The 15,513-nt window shown below is 50.1% G+C and overlaps 2 protein-coding genes across 10 annotated transcripts in view; one reads left to right on the top strand and one right to left on the bottom strand.

Annotated features, from left to right (window-relative positions):
• SCN4B (sodium voltage-gated channel beta subunit 4) overlaps window positions 1-3,314 on the top strand; it is a 48,064-nt gene extending 44,750 nt beyond the window's left edge. The window contains exon 4 of the mRNA XM_089915617.1: window positions 223-3,314. Within this exon, the coding sequence (XP_089771743.1) occupies window positions 223-313 (91 nt within the window). The 3' untranslated portion in view covers window positions 314-3,314. The remainder of the gene's footprint in view (window positions 1-222) is intronic.
• Window positions 1-15,513, bottom strand: part of TMPRSS4 (transmembrane serine protease 4) — a 39,850-nt gene that overhangs the window by 4,560 nt on the left and 19,777 nt on the right. For 3 of the 9 annotated variants that reach the window (XM_089915590.1, XM_089915593.1, XM_089915592.1), the window contains 8 exons: window positions 10,538-10,687; window positions 9,341-9,470; window positions 6,561-6,665; window positions 5,558-5,598; window positions 3,200-3,359; window positions 1,969-2,135; window positions 1,099-1,197; window positions 772-914 (listed from right to left, as the gene is read on the bottom strand). In XM_089915590.1, coding sequence (XP_089771716.1) covers window positions 772-914; window positions 1,099-1,197; window positions 1,969-2,135; window positions 3,200-3,359; window positions 5,558-5,598; window positions 6,561-6,665; window positions 9,341-9,470; window positions 10,538-10,687 — 995 coding nt within the window. Of the gene's footprint in view, window positions 1-771; window positions 915-1,098; window positions 1,198-1,968; window positions 2,136-3,199; window positions 3,360-5,557; window positions 5,599-6,560; window positions 6,666-9,340; window positions 10,866-15,513 lie in introns of all 9 variants that reach the window. The other 6 variants (XM_089915598.1, XM_089915596.1, XM_089915597.1 and 3 more) reach the window with 3 other exon arrangements.

The following is a 15,513-nucleotide window of genomic DNA, read 5'->3' as shown; positions in this document are numbered from 1 at the left end:
TTGGCCAGTGGGATGGGCTGAGGGGATGGTGCACCAGGGCTCATCCAGCATAAGATGGGTTTTCTCTAATGTAGTTCAGCAGCTTGAGGACAGCTGTAGAGAAAACAGACCTGGGGTTCCTGCCCTCTAGGGGCTCATACTCTTTTAAATGATGGGAAGTAAGAGCGGGTGGGGAGGACTTCCCTGGTGGCACAGTGGTTAAGAATCCACCTGCTCATGCAGGGGACACGAGTTCGAGCCCTGGTCGTGGAAGATCCCACATGCCGCAGAGCAACTAAGCCCGTGCACCACAACTACTGAGCCTTCGCTCTAGAGCCCGCGAGCCACGACTGCTGAGCCCACATGCCACAACTACTGAAGCCCGTGCGCCTAGAGCCCGTTCTCTGCAACAAGAAAAGCCACGACAATGAGAAGTTCGCGCACTGTCTCCGCAACTAGAGAAAGCCCGCGCACAGCAGTGAAGACCCAACATAACCAAAAAAAAAAAAAAAAGAGCGGTTGGGGAGTGTAACATCATCTTTGCATGTGAAATATACATTTGAAATCTTTCTGCTTCTATCTATCTATCTGTCTATCTATCTATCCATCCATCTGTCTTTATATCTTTATCTGACTATAGTCCTTCCCTCCCTCTCCTCCTTCCTCCCTTCATCACATAGTGAGTGCCCACCATATGCAAGACTTCATGGGGGGCATTCATCCTCTGAGCTTTTTCTTCAGGGCAGACATCCCCTATCTCTATAATTCCCTCATGATCCTTGGAGACCCCACCTGGCAGGTGTCCACACCGCCCTCCAGGATGCCTGCACACAGCATCTTCTTGGTGACCTCCCCCTGGTACGCATCCTCTGCATTGCACCGAGTGCTGTCAATGAGCTGGACAGATGCCTGCAGCAGTATGTCAGATATCTTCCCTGCAGGTTGAAAACACACTCACATTCCCATTCTTGCCTTCAACCCCAGCCCAGGATATTCTCTGGGTTGCCTGGTACCTTGGTGCTTGGACCTCCAGGATAGGTTTTTCTAAAGGATGGTCCTCCTTCCCATCACTTTCAGGAGCTGCTCACTTAGTCCTGTGGTCCTGAGCCTGGGACTTACCTCCGTTCTCTTCTGTAAAGCCCCATCCGATGATCCAGAGTGGGGTGGCTGGAGGGAGCTCCTCATCAGAGAAGGGCAGGCAGATGGGCCTGACTGTGTCTACCAGGAGCAAAGAGGAAGAGGGGACCCAAGGTTCAGGAGAGCCTGGCAGCTAAGCCCTCTGTAAGTGTTGGCACCATGGTTTCTGTAACGTACATTTCATGGGATGTTAATAGAAGTGGCATGAGAAAAAGGTTCTGTGGTCAAAGAAGTTTAGAAAATGTGAGTTAAACAAATTTAAAAAAACTTCTCATATCATTAATATACTAATGTGCTCCAGGAAGAGAGCTATAGTACAAAAATGTTTTCCAAACTTATATGAGAATGGAACCCTTTTTTACCCAAGGGACCAGTGTCCTGTGGAAGCTACCATTGGAAAGGCTGATCTAAATATTACCCAATGTAAACATGAGTCATCGAACAGAGATGGGCTGCCTTAACAGTAATGAGTCCCTGCCCCTGGAGGAGAGCAAATGGGCCCAGTGACCCCTTGGCAGGGAGATTGTGCAGGCTCTTGCCATTGGTCGGGGTGGAGGATGAATTAGGTCATCTTTTAGGTCCCTCACAACTCCAAGATTGGATGAATCTGTGATTCTCACTTGAGGTGCTGCACGGGGAGAAAACAGACCTCGGAAGAATCTGGCAGGGGTGGGGTCGGGTGTCAGCTGATAGCTCGGGGAGGCCGCATGGCTTCCATGATGCTAGGCCGATACATTTGCAAGAAACAATAGGCAAACTGAGGTCTTGGGAAGAGAAGTGATGTGCCCAAGGCCGCTTAGTGAATGAGCTAGTGGCAGAGTTGGAGTTCTGTTCCCAGGTGCCAACTCTCACCGGAGAACGTGAGCGGGAGCTGCAGCTTCACGAGGGCCATGTCCTGCTCTTTGGGGGACGTGATGTTGGGCTGGATGATGAAGATCTTGGCCACAGGCAGGGATGGGAAGTTGCCCAGTTTGTCTGAGCCTGCCATCACCTTCCAGTTGGACACATCGAGATGCTTCCTGGGGACGGAGACAGTGCGGTTCAAGACTGAGCCAAGCATGAGGAGGCTTTGCCAGAGGCTGGGTCCCCAGGGCCCTGGGGAGTGGGGTGTTGGCTGCCCCTGCCTTGGGAGGTAATGATGGTGAGGGCAGGGGTGGTGGAGAAGGGGCAGTCTGAGGAATCACCTACCACAGGTCAAATTCTAAAGGGGAATTTGATCCTTTTCCCTGGTGAAACCTTCCCGAAGAAACTTCTAACTGCAGGGCTGGGGAAGGGGCTGTTCCCAGTGCCTGAGCTCTGGGTCCTGACACTCTCTCCTCCAGTGCTTTCTACTGGCTCTGCTACTCACGCGGTACTTGCACTTGTCTTCCTCCCAACACCAGACACAGCTGAGTGTGCGGGAGTGATTTTCCAGGGAAAGGTTTATAGCTTTTGTCAGATTCTCCAAAAAGGTTAAAAATCACAGGCCTACACTGTGTGCTCCTCCAAGGCAGTGATGGAGTCTAATGCATGAGGGTACATAGTACCTAGTAGGTACTCATAGGTGTTGAATGAATGAATGAATGAATGAATGAATGAATGAAGGTGAAGAGGACCTGGAGCAGTCTTTCCCCAGAGGTATGGGCAGTCCTGTCTCCTGTCTCTACTGGCCTGTAAGAGAATCTATCCTTTTTTTTTTTTTAAGTTTCTGAATATAATGAAGGAGTGGCAGTGACTCTGGACCTGGAACCCCTTCCTGGAAGACTGGCAAAAAGGGAGAGGGTTCTCAGGACTCCAGGCAGATGAGAAGAGCTTCTGTGCAGTGAATGATATGGGGGCAGAGTGAGGGCACTGGGTACCTGGTGGCTTCACACCTGGAAGGGAAGAGGTCAGCCTTGGCGACCAGCTCTGCTCAGACCCCCAAGGCCTAACAGAGGACATCATGTCCAGTGTCTCACTGGGGTGGCCACACCCTGGTGCATGGTCTTTAGGGGAAGGGGTGGGGTGGGGGAGGGCATCAGAAAACAAGTTGGGAGACAGGGGACCCAGGCACTCAGGCCCCTCTGTGGCTCTGACCCCCGAGGCGCCCTCGTGTGGGCCTTACCAGAAGCAGTGGGCTGCCGTGAGGATCCAGTGCGGGTCCAGGATGCTCCCTCCACAGATGTGTTGTTTGTCATACTGGATGCTGACCTGCCACGGCCAAGAATCCACAGAGGCCATCTCCCCACCCACCACCCGAGGGACCTTCAGGCTCTTTCCGCAGGCTGGGCTCAGTAGCAAGGAGGGAGAAAGCAGGAGTCAGACTCTTGCGAGTGGGGACTGCCTCCCCTTAGAGCCCCCAGTCTATCCTGAGCAGGGCCCTTAGGACTGGGACCGGGGGCTGGGGCGGGGTGGGAGGACCACGCCAATTTTGAATTATTCACAGGGAGACATTGAGTGTCCCAGACCACAGGCTTTCCCCCCATCTCCCTCTCCTTTTTTTTGTTTTTTCCGCTTTGTTTGAGTTTAGGAGTTGATATTGTGAACATGGGCGTGTCCATTGTGCCGGCGTTCATGACCTTCAAACTAAACGGGGACGCAGAATTATGAAAGTCCTGCCCAAAAGGGTGTCCCCAGCTCCTCCCACTGAGTAACAGTAAACAGACGCCCACAGGCTGCTTTGGGATTGGAGAGTGGGAAGAAAGTTCCAGAAATGGATCTTCCCATCCTGAACTCACCTTTCTCCAAGTCCCTTCCCCCTGCTGAGAGAGTCTCCCAATTTGACATCCTGTTCCCTCTTTCACATCCCACTCTCCTGGCTCTCACATCTGACTCGCAAACTCTTAAAAAAACCTCCAGTTCCACCTCCCCGTCCTGTTCTCAGCCTCTCCAATCCTTCTGGCAGTCGCTGCCACAGTGGTGGTTCTAAGGGGGAAAGGCTACCACCCTTTTTGGGCCTATGCCTGGCAGGGGCTTTTCAAATACCATCTAATTCCAAACACTGTTTTCTACATGTCACCTCGCTCCCCGACTCAGAGCCCCTCAGCATCCCCCTTTGTCTGTAGGGAAGAGTTTAAATTCCCCCTTCTGGCAGCCTTCTGCTGTCCTTATATAAAGTTTCTGTCTAGCCAAATCGATCTGCTGCTAGCTCCCTAAAAAGTCTTTCTGTTTTTGCTCCAGGAGGGGCCTGTCCCTGAGATGCTGTCTCCTCTCCTGTTTATCTAGATCACCGATCATTCAGCAAATGTGAATTGTGTGCCTACAGTGTCTCAAGGATGCTGGGAAGAGAGTGGTGGACAAGACAGAGAGATGGACGTGGTCCCTCCCTTCCTGGAGCCTACAGTTCATTCTGTGATGTTTAGCCTGGGCACCTCCTCCAGGTCACGTAATCCCTGGGGATTTTCCTCTCTTGGCATTTCCACAGCCTGCCTGGGTGTTGGCGTGGTTCGGTTTTGTCTTCCCAGTGAGACAGAAGGCTCCTGAAGGGAGGGCCTGTGGCTTAAGCCTCTTTGTGACTCCAGGGTTGTTCAGCTTAGCACGTCCAGTGATGTGAACATTCATTCATCCATTGACCAGCCCCCACGGGTCAGCCCTCACTCACTAGGTATCGTGGGGGTCACACGATAATGGCTAAGCGTCTTAGCATCCCACAAGGAAGCATATACACTGTGAAACTGCAAAGGCAGCGAGGATGACCTTTCTCCTCTCAGGCGGCCCAGTTTCTGGCCATCCTGCCAGGCTCTCCCCGATCCTCCCATGAGGCTGGTGGGATGAGCAGGGCTACAGTGCTTGTTTTGCCTTCTGATCTCCTCTCAGAGCTGGGGGGTCTCCCGGGATCCTCTTGGGTAGTCGGACTAAAGGGCTTCTTGGGAAGATGAACTTCAGAGAGGTCAGGTGAATTACTCAAGGTCACACTGGAAGCCAGTGGACCTGGTGCCCAGGTCTCCTGACCCTCCCCCCGCCCCACCCCAGGTGCAGCTCTCTCTGAAGCATGTCAGCTGGGACCACTGCTCAGCTTGGTAATTCCTGCTCGTGGCCTTGCACCTCTCTCTTTGCTCAGCCATTAGCTCCTGAGGACAGAGGCCTGGCAGTGCTGATACACTGTAACATTCGACGAATCTTTGCTAAATGGGGTGTGGGTAATCAGATCTTGGACAGATGAGCTGATTGTGACAAAGGAGGTTATGTGGGCCCTGGCCAGGGGTGGGAGGGGGTGGAAGCCCAATCCTGCCCTTTCCGGTTTTCCTACTCTCTCTCCTGGGTCTCTGCCCAGGTTGTGGGACTGTGTGTGGACAGTAAGAGGGAGTTCTTACTGTCAACCTCTTGAAGGAGCGTTGCCTACAAGCCCAGGGCCAAGGGAGTAAGGTTGGGACAAAACAGAGTGACACCTGGAGTCTGAGGGATTTAAGAATGAGGATGAAGTTCTTCTTCCCTGCTTATTGCTGGCCCAGGACCCAAACCCTCAGAGATGGGGCGTACTCACCAATGCACTGCAGGGAAACCAGGGAGCCTGAGAGACAGGGGCTGGAAGGGAGACACAGGCGTCCTGTGGTTTCTGCTTGTCCCTTGGCTGGGAGGCAGGGACTCAGGTCTCCCAGCACTATTGATTAAAGTCCCCTCCCAGGAGCCAGGAAGTATGGAACCTGAATGGTGGGGCTGTATAGACACCGTACTTGCACCCAGTTCGGTGCGATTTAATGCAATTGGATTCTACAGCACTACTGATAAGCATCTACTATGTGCTGGGCCCTGCCTGAGTCACAGCCCACCCCGGGCTCTTGGCAGCCTGAGATGGAAGAGAGCAGAGGCTGGGGCAGTGTCTGCTGTACTGCGGGCTCTCCAAACAGAGGAGGAATGGGATTTCGATGAAATTCCAGGCAAATGATCATTCTGCTCCTATTCCTATCCTTTTCAAGATTTACTCTTTGATGAATAAGCAGCCCTCAGCAACATCCCTGAATGCTAAGAAGCCAGCATCCTCTCTGAGTCACTTTGCTGCAGGGTGACAGTTTTCCTGTAGAAGATGCCCGGCTCTGACTCGGGGTGGTAGGCACGGGAATGGTACATTGACAGAGGCCGAGCAGCTTCTCCTCTGGAGAGCTGGAAATGTGGGGAGGGCTCACTCTGGCCTGGATGAGAGGCAGGAAGGACAAAGTGGCCTTTGGAACCTTGCCTCTTGGGCTTAATAGGGAACATAAGGCCATAGGAAACAAATTTGGTTTTCTTATTTGATGAAAGGCCACCAGCTTGTGGACAGCACACTTTGTCCAGCTGCCCCTTGTATTAAAACAAAGAGTCAATACAGAAAACCTCTCAGAAATGTGATGCTCTAGCTTCTGGTATCTGACAGTCTGCCTGGCCAGGAGTTCTTTTTGTTGTCTGGCTTAAGTTTCTCTTGCTAAGTCTGTTCAGGGTGGGCTGGCTGCAGCCCCGATGGCATCGTCCACATGTGAGCCTTTGCGGGCCAGAGGTGTCCTCTCACTTACCCGCTTGAGTTTCGCACCTGAAGCTCTTGCATGTTCTCTGTGATTTTGACAACATCCAGGTCTTGGGCTGGGCCAATCTCCACGGCTCTGAAGATGGGTTTGCTGCTTATGTTGGGAGAGAAAGAGAGGGAGGGAGAGATGTGAGCTGGGGCAGGAGTTTAGACCAAGAGGGTAGAAGTAGTCCCCACTCCCAGGAGAGGGGGCCGCAGAGAATTCTGGGTACGGCGTGGCAGGGGAGTGGAGGTGGCCTTGGTCAGTGAGGGTGGTGACTGCTTTGCTAGATGACAAGGGATGGTCCCTTGGCATCCCAGGATTCAGCCCTGGGCACAGTGCTGATGTGGACTTGCTTTCTCAGGCAGGGAAGCCTGGTCCTGAACCCAGAGCCCTGGAGAAATGTTACGGATGTCCTTTTATAACTCCCAGCTCTGTCCCTATTCCAAATGTCCCAGCGGTTTCTTCTGGTTCACAGCGAGGGGGACAAGGAGGCAAAGGAACCAGGTTAGCTCTCCCCTCACCTTGGAGGGAACTGAATGTGGATATGTTGCTCTCCAAACAAGGCATCTGGTCTAAATTTGGTAGTGGGGTACATTTATGGTCCCTTTGGAGGTAGGACAGGCCAAGATCAGGCTTCACATGCATCTAGACAAACATTTCTCTCATTTGGACCACTCTCCCTCTTCCTCTCCTCTAGTCCATGCTTGTCTTTATCAAACCTTGGGTGTAAGTCTTCCCTCCTCCAGGAAGGGTTCCCTGATTAATCCCATCTTTCTGATGGTACCTGCACTGAATCTGCCTCTTTCCCATCTCTCCTATCCTTCCCCATCCAGCCATGCTATACAGAGCTGGTATAAACTCTGTATGCAGGCTTGGGTCAACCTGAGGCACTGGCTGACTGGCACATTCTCACATTCCCAGCCAGGAATCTGGATGACCCAGGCAAGGCACCTGGAAGACTGAAGTCTAGCAGTGTGGGGTTTTGTGCTGAGAGCCCTCAGGACTGAGGCTCTTGTCCTGGCTCTGACACTAGCTTGCTATGTACCCTTGGTAGGTCATATTCCCTCTCTGGGTCTCTCCAAGCCTCAGTTTTCCTCTCTATAAAATGATGGGTGGACCAGATGATCTCTAGAGTCCTTCCCACGTTGAGCCATCTAGGGTTTTGTGGTCCTGGGACAAAAAGGGCCTCCTAGCCAGGGAAATCTTGAGACCCAGAAGGAGGAATCATGGTGGAAATGGACATTCCCAGGAGAGTTAGCCTCTGTTCACCAGTTACATGCTGATGAATAATTCTGACCAGCTTTGATCTTGTAGAGCTCAAGATAGAGATGGCTTGGTGCCTTAAAGAGCTCCAGAAGGACAGAAATTGCAGGAGCCTTTTACCTTAAGAGCCCCTGGAGACACCCTGGTTTCATAATCAAGCTGCAGCCTGCTATGCTGGTACAGCTGACGCTGCAGTTGGCTGGACTGCAGTAGGGAGGAGGGGGGGGCTGCAGCCAGAAGGCTGGGCTGGGGTGGCTGCTGGGGGAGGGGAGACGGCAGGGACAGGACGTGCCTTCCCAGCGCTCCTTGAAAATGAAGGTGGTAGGGTATCCTCTTCAGCGGGTACTGGATGTTGCACCCCATGGAGGGCAGAGAGCAGGAGAAGCCTGATAACCAGACAGCAGGAGGGGCAAATAGGTCTGATGGATCAGTAATGGCTGCCCGCAGCACTTACTGAAAAAGGGCCTGAGGCTGCTCTAGGGATTGATGGAAGCGGGTTCTGTGATTGACTGATAGATGAGGTCTGCTTAAGATTTATCATTTCTACCTAGTCTCTGCGTCCAGTTTCTCAGGATCCTGAAGTTGGGGGCTTGCCAGGAAGAGATTATCCCCTGTGCAACTGAATTCATGGGTTCTTTTCTATCCTCTCCAGTTAGGCTCTGAGTGATCAACTGTTTCCCCTCCCCTCCCTTTATAAATGAAACCTCCAGAGAAGAGAGAATTACCCAACCGAGAAACAGAGATGCTTCTGATGCCCAGGAATTAGGGGGTCTTGGGCACAAATGCCAGCCCTCTCGCTCCCAGCTACTATCCAAGCAAGTTACTTACCTTCTTTGAACCTACTTCTAAAATAGATAGAATAATAACTACCTTTCTGGTTTTTGCCAAGATCAAATGAATATAAATACGTAATGCTAATTACCCTTCTTATAATTATATCCTTTTTCATACACTGAAGATTTAAAACTGCTTTTGAAATTTGCTGAGAAAACAGATTGCTGAAGAGGCCCGGTGAAATCAGGTTCATTTAAACTAAATTTTAACCAATGGGACTTTGAATAAGTAAATAAGACTTTTGTATTCTGGGGCAGGGACAGCGACTTGCCAAGCCAAGAAGGAGTGAGGATTGAGGAGGAAAGGAAAGGAAAGGATTGCAAAGGAGCTTGAACCGTGTGTGTGGGGGGGTGGGGGGGGGTGGCAGTGGGGGTGGGGGAGGGGTGGGGCAGATATCCTCTCTCTGGTGCCTCTTAACCATCCTGTGAGGTTGGTATTGCTTCCCCCAGTAACTCTTCCCCCAGTAACTCTTCCCCCAGTAACTCTTGAACATGTTGAGGCTTAGAAGATTTAACTTCATGCTGCTGCTCATAAGGGAAAGTGCTTCGAAAGCAGCTCTGTCTGACTCCAATACCTATATTTTTAAGGAAAGAGGAAGGAAGGAGAGGAAAAGGGAAAGAGGAAGGAAGAAAGAAAGGGAGAGAGGTCATGGCGTGAGGTGACAGCCTCCAGAGCCTTGGGCTGGGTACCTGTCATAGCCCATCTGCCCACAGGCTGTCTTGGCCAGAGCTTCTGTGAAGTTGTCGAAACAGGCGGAGGCCCAGTTCTTTGTGGCCAGGTCCAGCACCTGCAGGGTGGATCGGTCCCTGGAGAGGCGGACTGGAAGGGGAGGAACCCGGGTCAGCTCAGGGCAGGGACCCATTTGGCCTGTCTCCCAGAGAATTCATCATGTGACCAGCCCAAACCGGTAGCCCAAACCCTACCAGGGACTGGGGAGCACCACAGAGCACCAACCCTTTCAACCTCAAGGGAAGTTCCTCCATTTGGCTTTGCCAGATTGAGTCTCATTCTGACGGTAGCTAGGGTGACCAGATGTCCCGGGGACAATCTGCATTTTGACCTTTGCCCTGGCATAATTATTAATAGCTCTTTATATGTATAAGTTTTGATGATGTGTTACGTGGCTTCCCTACCCATAGTTCACACAGCTTGCCTAGCCTGGAAAAACTTCTCAAAGAGGAATGTCGCTCTTTTACCGTGTAAGGTCAGAGAGGGGAGTGCTATTGGCAGTAGGGTGGCAGGGCCCATAGGCATTTGACTTCTGATAAAAAAGAGCAAATACACATAAAAAAGAGCATATACACAGGAAGTTACTCAGCCTTGCCGCACAAAAGGCCCCATCACCCGTGTCCTGGGCTGTCTTTTCTTTTCAGAGCCCAAGTAATAGGTGGATCAAGTTGGGCTAGAACAGTCCAAGAAATAACATGGGTTTTCCTGTTTGAAACATCTCAGTATTCTTTGAAGGACCTAGCTCACTCTTGTTCCATAATGTGTTACAATAAACACTTACCTAATGAATAGAGGGATCAATAGCTGGCTAACGGCCTTAATGGTCTCTTTCTAGTCCCCTTGAAATAACATATTTCAGAGAAAGGAGGGAACTCCCTGAGGTCATTCCATTCAGCACCCAGGAGCAGCAGGAATGGGGCAGGCTCAGTTACGATTTCCTGTCCCCTCTGGCCCACATTTGTCCTTCAGAATTTACTGAGTGTTTGCATGGTAAGTATTGGGGACCTAGTAGACAAGACATGATCCTGTTTTTAAGAACCTTACAACGGGGAAGGAAAGTGACTAGTCAGGTGGCAGATGCTGTGCAGTGGACCAAGGGGACCTGAGTCGACTTCCTGCCCTTCCCACTCCCCTGGCCCCACAGCCCCTGGACTCACCTGTCACTGGAGGCCCATCGGGGAATTCCTTGACACAGTGCTGCTCATCCTCCCCTGAGGCACAGTCCTGCTGGCCGTCACACACCTGCCCCCTCGGGATGAAGTGGAGGGGCTGCCCACAGAGGAAGTAATTGTCCAGAACCACCTTGACTGGAAGACAAGGGCAGGGAGGGGCAGAGGGGGCTGACGGTCAAGCAGGCAGCCCAGGGGCAGGAGAGATTGTTTCCCTGAAAACATGCTGGGCCTGGAGACAGGCAGATGTGGGTTCCAGGCCCAGTTCTGTCACTTAGGAGCTGGTGTTCTTGGTCCTGAGCCTCAGTTTCCTCATCTGTAAAACGGAGATAATAACATCTGTCCCATCCCTAAAGATGGCTGAGGAGTCAATCAAGATCACGTATGGGGAGCAATTTAGAAACAGTCCCCACTAGCCTCCCAACCCCAAGTGCTGGCACAGTGCCTCTGCGGAGGGAGAAGACAGCGTTGGGCCTGGAGTCTGAAGACCTGAGTTCTGGCTCTGCCACCTACTGTGTGGATTTAGACCAATCGCTTCCCCTTTCTGGGCCTCACAGGGTTGCAGAGAATGTTTGATGAGCTGGTGGTTGTGAAAGTGTCTCATCACTATCAAGTGCAGTTCTAGGATTTGGTGTTTTTATCTGGGGTTGAAAGACCCATTAGGAGGTTGGTGTTTTGCTTTGTTTTTGTCTTCTGCCTCCTACCTTCAAAGTTCTATTGCTCCTTTGCTGTCTTAGACGATGGGAAGGAGTCTAGTGTTTTTAAGTCCTCAGAAAATGCAATATAGTTTTGGAAGTTTTAGCCACGGCAATAAGAGAAGAAAAAGAAATAAAAGGAATCCAAATCGGAAAAGAAGAAGTGAAACTGTCACTGTTTGCAGATGACATGATACTATACATAGAGAATCCTAAAGATGCTACCAGAACCCACTAGAGCTAATCAATGAATTTGGTAAAGTAGCAGGATACAAAATTAATGCACAGAAATCTCTTACATTCCTATACACTAGTGATGAAAAATCTGAAAGAGAAATTAAGGAAACACTCCCATTTACCATTGCAACAAAAAGAATAAAATATATAGGAATAAACCTACCTAAGGAGACAAAAGACCTGTATGCAGAAAATTAGAAGACACTGATAAGAGAAATTAAAGACAATACAGACAGATGGAGAGATATACCATGTTCTTGGATTGGAAGATTGAACATTGTGAAAACGACTGTACTACCCAAAGCAATCTACAGATTCAATGCAATCCCTATCAAACTACCACTGGCTTTTCTCACAGAACTAAAACAAAAAATTTCACAATTTGTATGGAAACACAAAAGACCCCAAATAGCCAAAGCAATCTTGAGAAAGAAAAACGGAGCTGGAGGAATCAGGCTTCTGGACTTCAGACTATGCTACAAAGCTACAGTAATCCAGACAGTATGTTATTGGCACAGAAACAGAAATATAGATCAATGGGACAGGACAGAAAGCCCAGAGATAAACCCACGCCCATATGGTCACCTTATCTTTGATAAAGGAGGCAAGAATATACAATGGAGAAAAGATAGCTTCTTCAATAAGCGGTGCTGGGAAAACTGGACAGCTACATATTAAAGAATGAAATTAGAACACTTCCTAACACCATACACAAAAATAAACTCAAAGTGGATTAAAGACCTAAATGTAAGGCCAGACACTATCAAACTCTCAGAGGAAAACATAGGCAGAACACTCTATGACATAAATCACAGCAAGATCCTTTTTGACCCACCTCCTAGAGAAATGGAAATAAAAACGAAAATAAACAAATGGGACCTAATGAGACTTCAAAGCTTTTGCACAGCAAAGGAACCCATAAACAAGACGAAAAGACATCCCTCAGAATGGGAGAAAATATTTGCCAATGAAGCAACTGGCAAAGGATTAATCTCCAAAATATACAGGCAGCTCATGCAGCTCAATAACAAAAAAACAAACAACCCAATCCAAAAATGGGCAGAAGACCTGAATAGACATTTCCCCGAAGAAGACATACAGATGGCCAAGAAGCACATGAAAAGCTGCTCAACATCACTAATTATTAGAGAAATGCAAATCAAAACTACAATGAGGTATCACCTCACACAGGTCACAATGGCCATCAAAAAATCTACAAACAATAAATGCTGGAGAGGGTGTGGAGAAAAGGGAACCCTCTTGCACTGTTGATGGGAATGTAAATTGATACAGCTACTATGGAGAACAGTATGGAGGTTCCTTAAAAAACTAAAAATAGAACTATCATATGGCCCAGCAATCCCACTACTGGGCATATACTCTGAGAAAACCATAATTCAGAAAGAGACATGTACCACAATATTCATTGCAGCCCTATTTACAATAGCCAGGACATGGAAGCACCCTAAATGTCCATTGACAGATGAATGGATAATGAAGTTGTGGCACATATATACAATGGAATATTACTCAGCCATAAAAAGAAACAAAATTGAGTTATTTGTAGTGAGGTGGGTGGACCTAGAGTCTGTCATACAGAGTGAAGTAAGTCAGAAAGAGAAAAACAAATACCGTATGCTAACACATATATATGGAATGTAAAAAAAAAATGGTAATGAAGAACCTAGAGGCAGGATGGGAATAAAGACGCAGACATAGAGAATGGATTTGAGGGCACAGGTGGGAAGGGTAAGCTGGGAGGAAGTGAGAGAGTAGCATTGACATATATACACTACCAAGTGTAAAATAGCTAGCTAGTGGGAAGCAGCCACATAGCACAGGGAGATCAGCTCAGTGCTTTGTGACCACCTAGAGGTGTGGGATAGGGAGGGTGGGAGGGAGACACAAGAGGGAGGGGATATGGGGATATATGTATATGTATAGCTGATTCACTTTGTTATACAGCAGAAACTAACACACCATTGTAAAGCAATTATACTCCAATAAAGATGTTAAGAAAAAAAAGCCAAGAAAATATTGTTAAAAAAAAAAAAAAGTCTTCTGGGAACAGATATTTCCATACTTTCCAAACTGTCCTAGCTCCTCCTTCCTGACTGAACTCTCCCTTGGCCTGAAGCTCCCCTCTGCAGCCCAGCATCACCCCTGGCCGACCCTAGGAGTGGTGGTCACAAGTCTGATGATGGCCCTGCTTATCACTGCTAAGTGCTTTCCTTGCACTGTCACCTGGAATCCTGACAACAACTTTTGGAGGCAGGTGCCATTATGAACTCCCGTTACAAATAAGGAAATGGAGGTTTAGAGAGTTAGGGTTTATTTCCCAAGGCCATGTAGCAGTCAGGTGTTGGAGCCAGGATTTTGATCAGTGTCTGTCTAGTTCTAAAGCTCTTTGCTGCCTCTCCACACCTTCCCTGAAGGAGCTCAAAATGTGATCTTATGGCTCCGATGCTCCTGGTTTGAGAAGCAAGGGAGAAGGAGCAGGTCAGTCAGATATTTCTTGGACTTTCAGAGTTTGGTTCGTGGTCAGGAGCCTGGGTGAGGAGGGGTCCCTCCTGCCTCCTGGGGTGAAGCCAGGACACAGCGTCACCAGTTGAGTCCGCAGAAGCCAAAAGGTTGAGGGAGCCCAGCCCAGGATGGAAGTTCACGTTACCTCCTCTGGTTGCAGAACCTGGGGGTCTCGGGTTGGAAGCTGCAAAGGGCCTTCTGGGACAGGGAGAGCCCGACTCTACATTATGTACTTGTACCTGCCTTGGATCACCCTGAACCTGGCCCTGTCTTCTCTCTCCACTATGGCAGGGTACGTGCTCAGAGTAGGCAGGCTCATCTTAATATTAGTCTGAGCCTAACTGGCCTAGGACAGTAAATCTGCTGATGCCGCTGCGCACCCACCGCCGCTTTGGGCCAGCCAAGGTCAAGAGGAATGATTTGGAGTTATGTGCATCTCACGTCCTGATCGGGCACTCAGGGATCTGGGTGGTGTTTGTGTTGTGTATCTACATTTCCACCGCCACGAAGTAGAAATGGACCTGCCCAGTCAGGGCTTGGGGACCTGTCCTAGCCCTGTCCTCGACTGCCACACTGCCTCAGTGCCCAACTGGAGAATGAGGCGTTGGACCGGATGATCTCTGAGCGTCCTCCAACGAGTTGAAGGCTGCTGCAGGCTCCTGGAAGGCCGTCCTGGCCTGGTGAGCAAACACATGGCCTCGGCCACATCTCTACACACTACGTGATAACCTACACTTTTGCACAACTTGGTTTTTATCCAGGTACTTTACACACGTTACCTCATTGGTTCTCTGATATCCCTCTGAGGGAGGCAGGATGTTTTACAGGTGAGGAGACTGAGGTTAAGAGAGGTTGAGGGACTTACTCAAGGTCACATAGCAGCAAGAAGGGGCAGCGCCGGGATCCCCAACCCAGGTGTCCTGATTCCTAGTCTGGTTCCCTCAGCCCTACTTCCTGCGTGAAAGCTGTGGTCAGTAGCCTGCTGTGACTATGGGGGTGGGTGAAGATGGGGACCCAGTCACAGGATGTGCAGACTGAAAGGGAGGGACTGTGGGAATCGGGGCTCGCTCAGTTTACTCTTCCTTGCTCCAGAGTGGCCTGCCTGGAATAACAGTGGGTCTCAGGTTCCTGGCGTGGTGAAGCCAGAGCTCAAGGTGGGGAGAGGGGCTGTCTGCCTGGGCATCTTCCCCGATGCGTCCTCCCTGTCTCCCTCCGCATAAGCAGACATGCTGCCTGCTCCTCCCAGCAGGGCTGCGGATCCACCCCGCTCAATGTCTGCAGACTTGGGGAGGAGCAGGCAGGGGGCCTGGCTGCTGTGCCATTGCCTGAGTGGGTTCGTAACTGGTGCAAACTGCGCTTTCCCCACAGAAGAAATCATCTGGGATAGAATCCATCTGGGTAGATGGGGGCTGAGTTCATCTCCCTCTCACTCTGAGAGGAAGGCTCCCTTCAGAGCAGGGGTGGATACAAAGCTCTATGCGATCACCTGGCCTTGACTCTGCTGAGGTG

This window comes from Delphinapterus leucas, chromosome 7 (assembly GCF_059928025.1).
Source record: "Delphinapterus leucas isolate spDelLeu-1000000601 "Yukka" chromosome 7, BTC_Dleu_Yukka2, whole genome shotgun sequence".
Classification (NCBI taxonomy): domain Eukaryota; kingdom Metazoa; phylum Chordata; class Mammalia; order Artiodactyla; family Monodontidae; genus Delphinapterus; species Delphinapterus leucas.
This window is presented reverse-complemented; position numbering and strand designations above follow the sequence as displayed.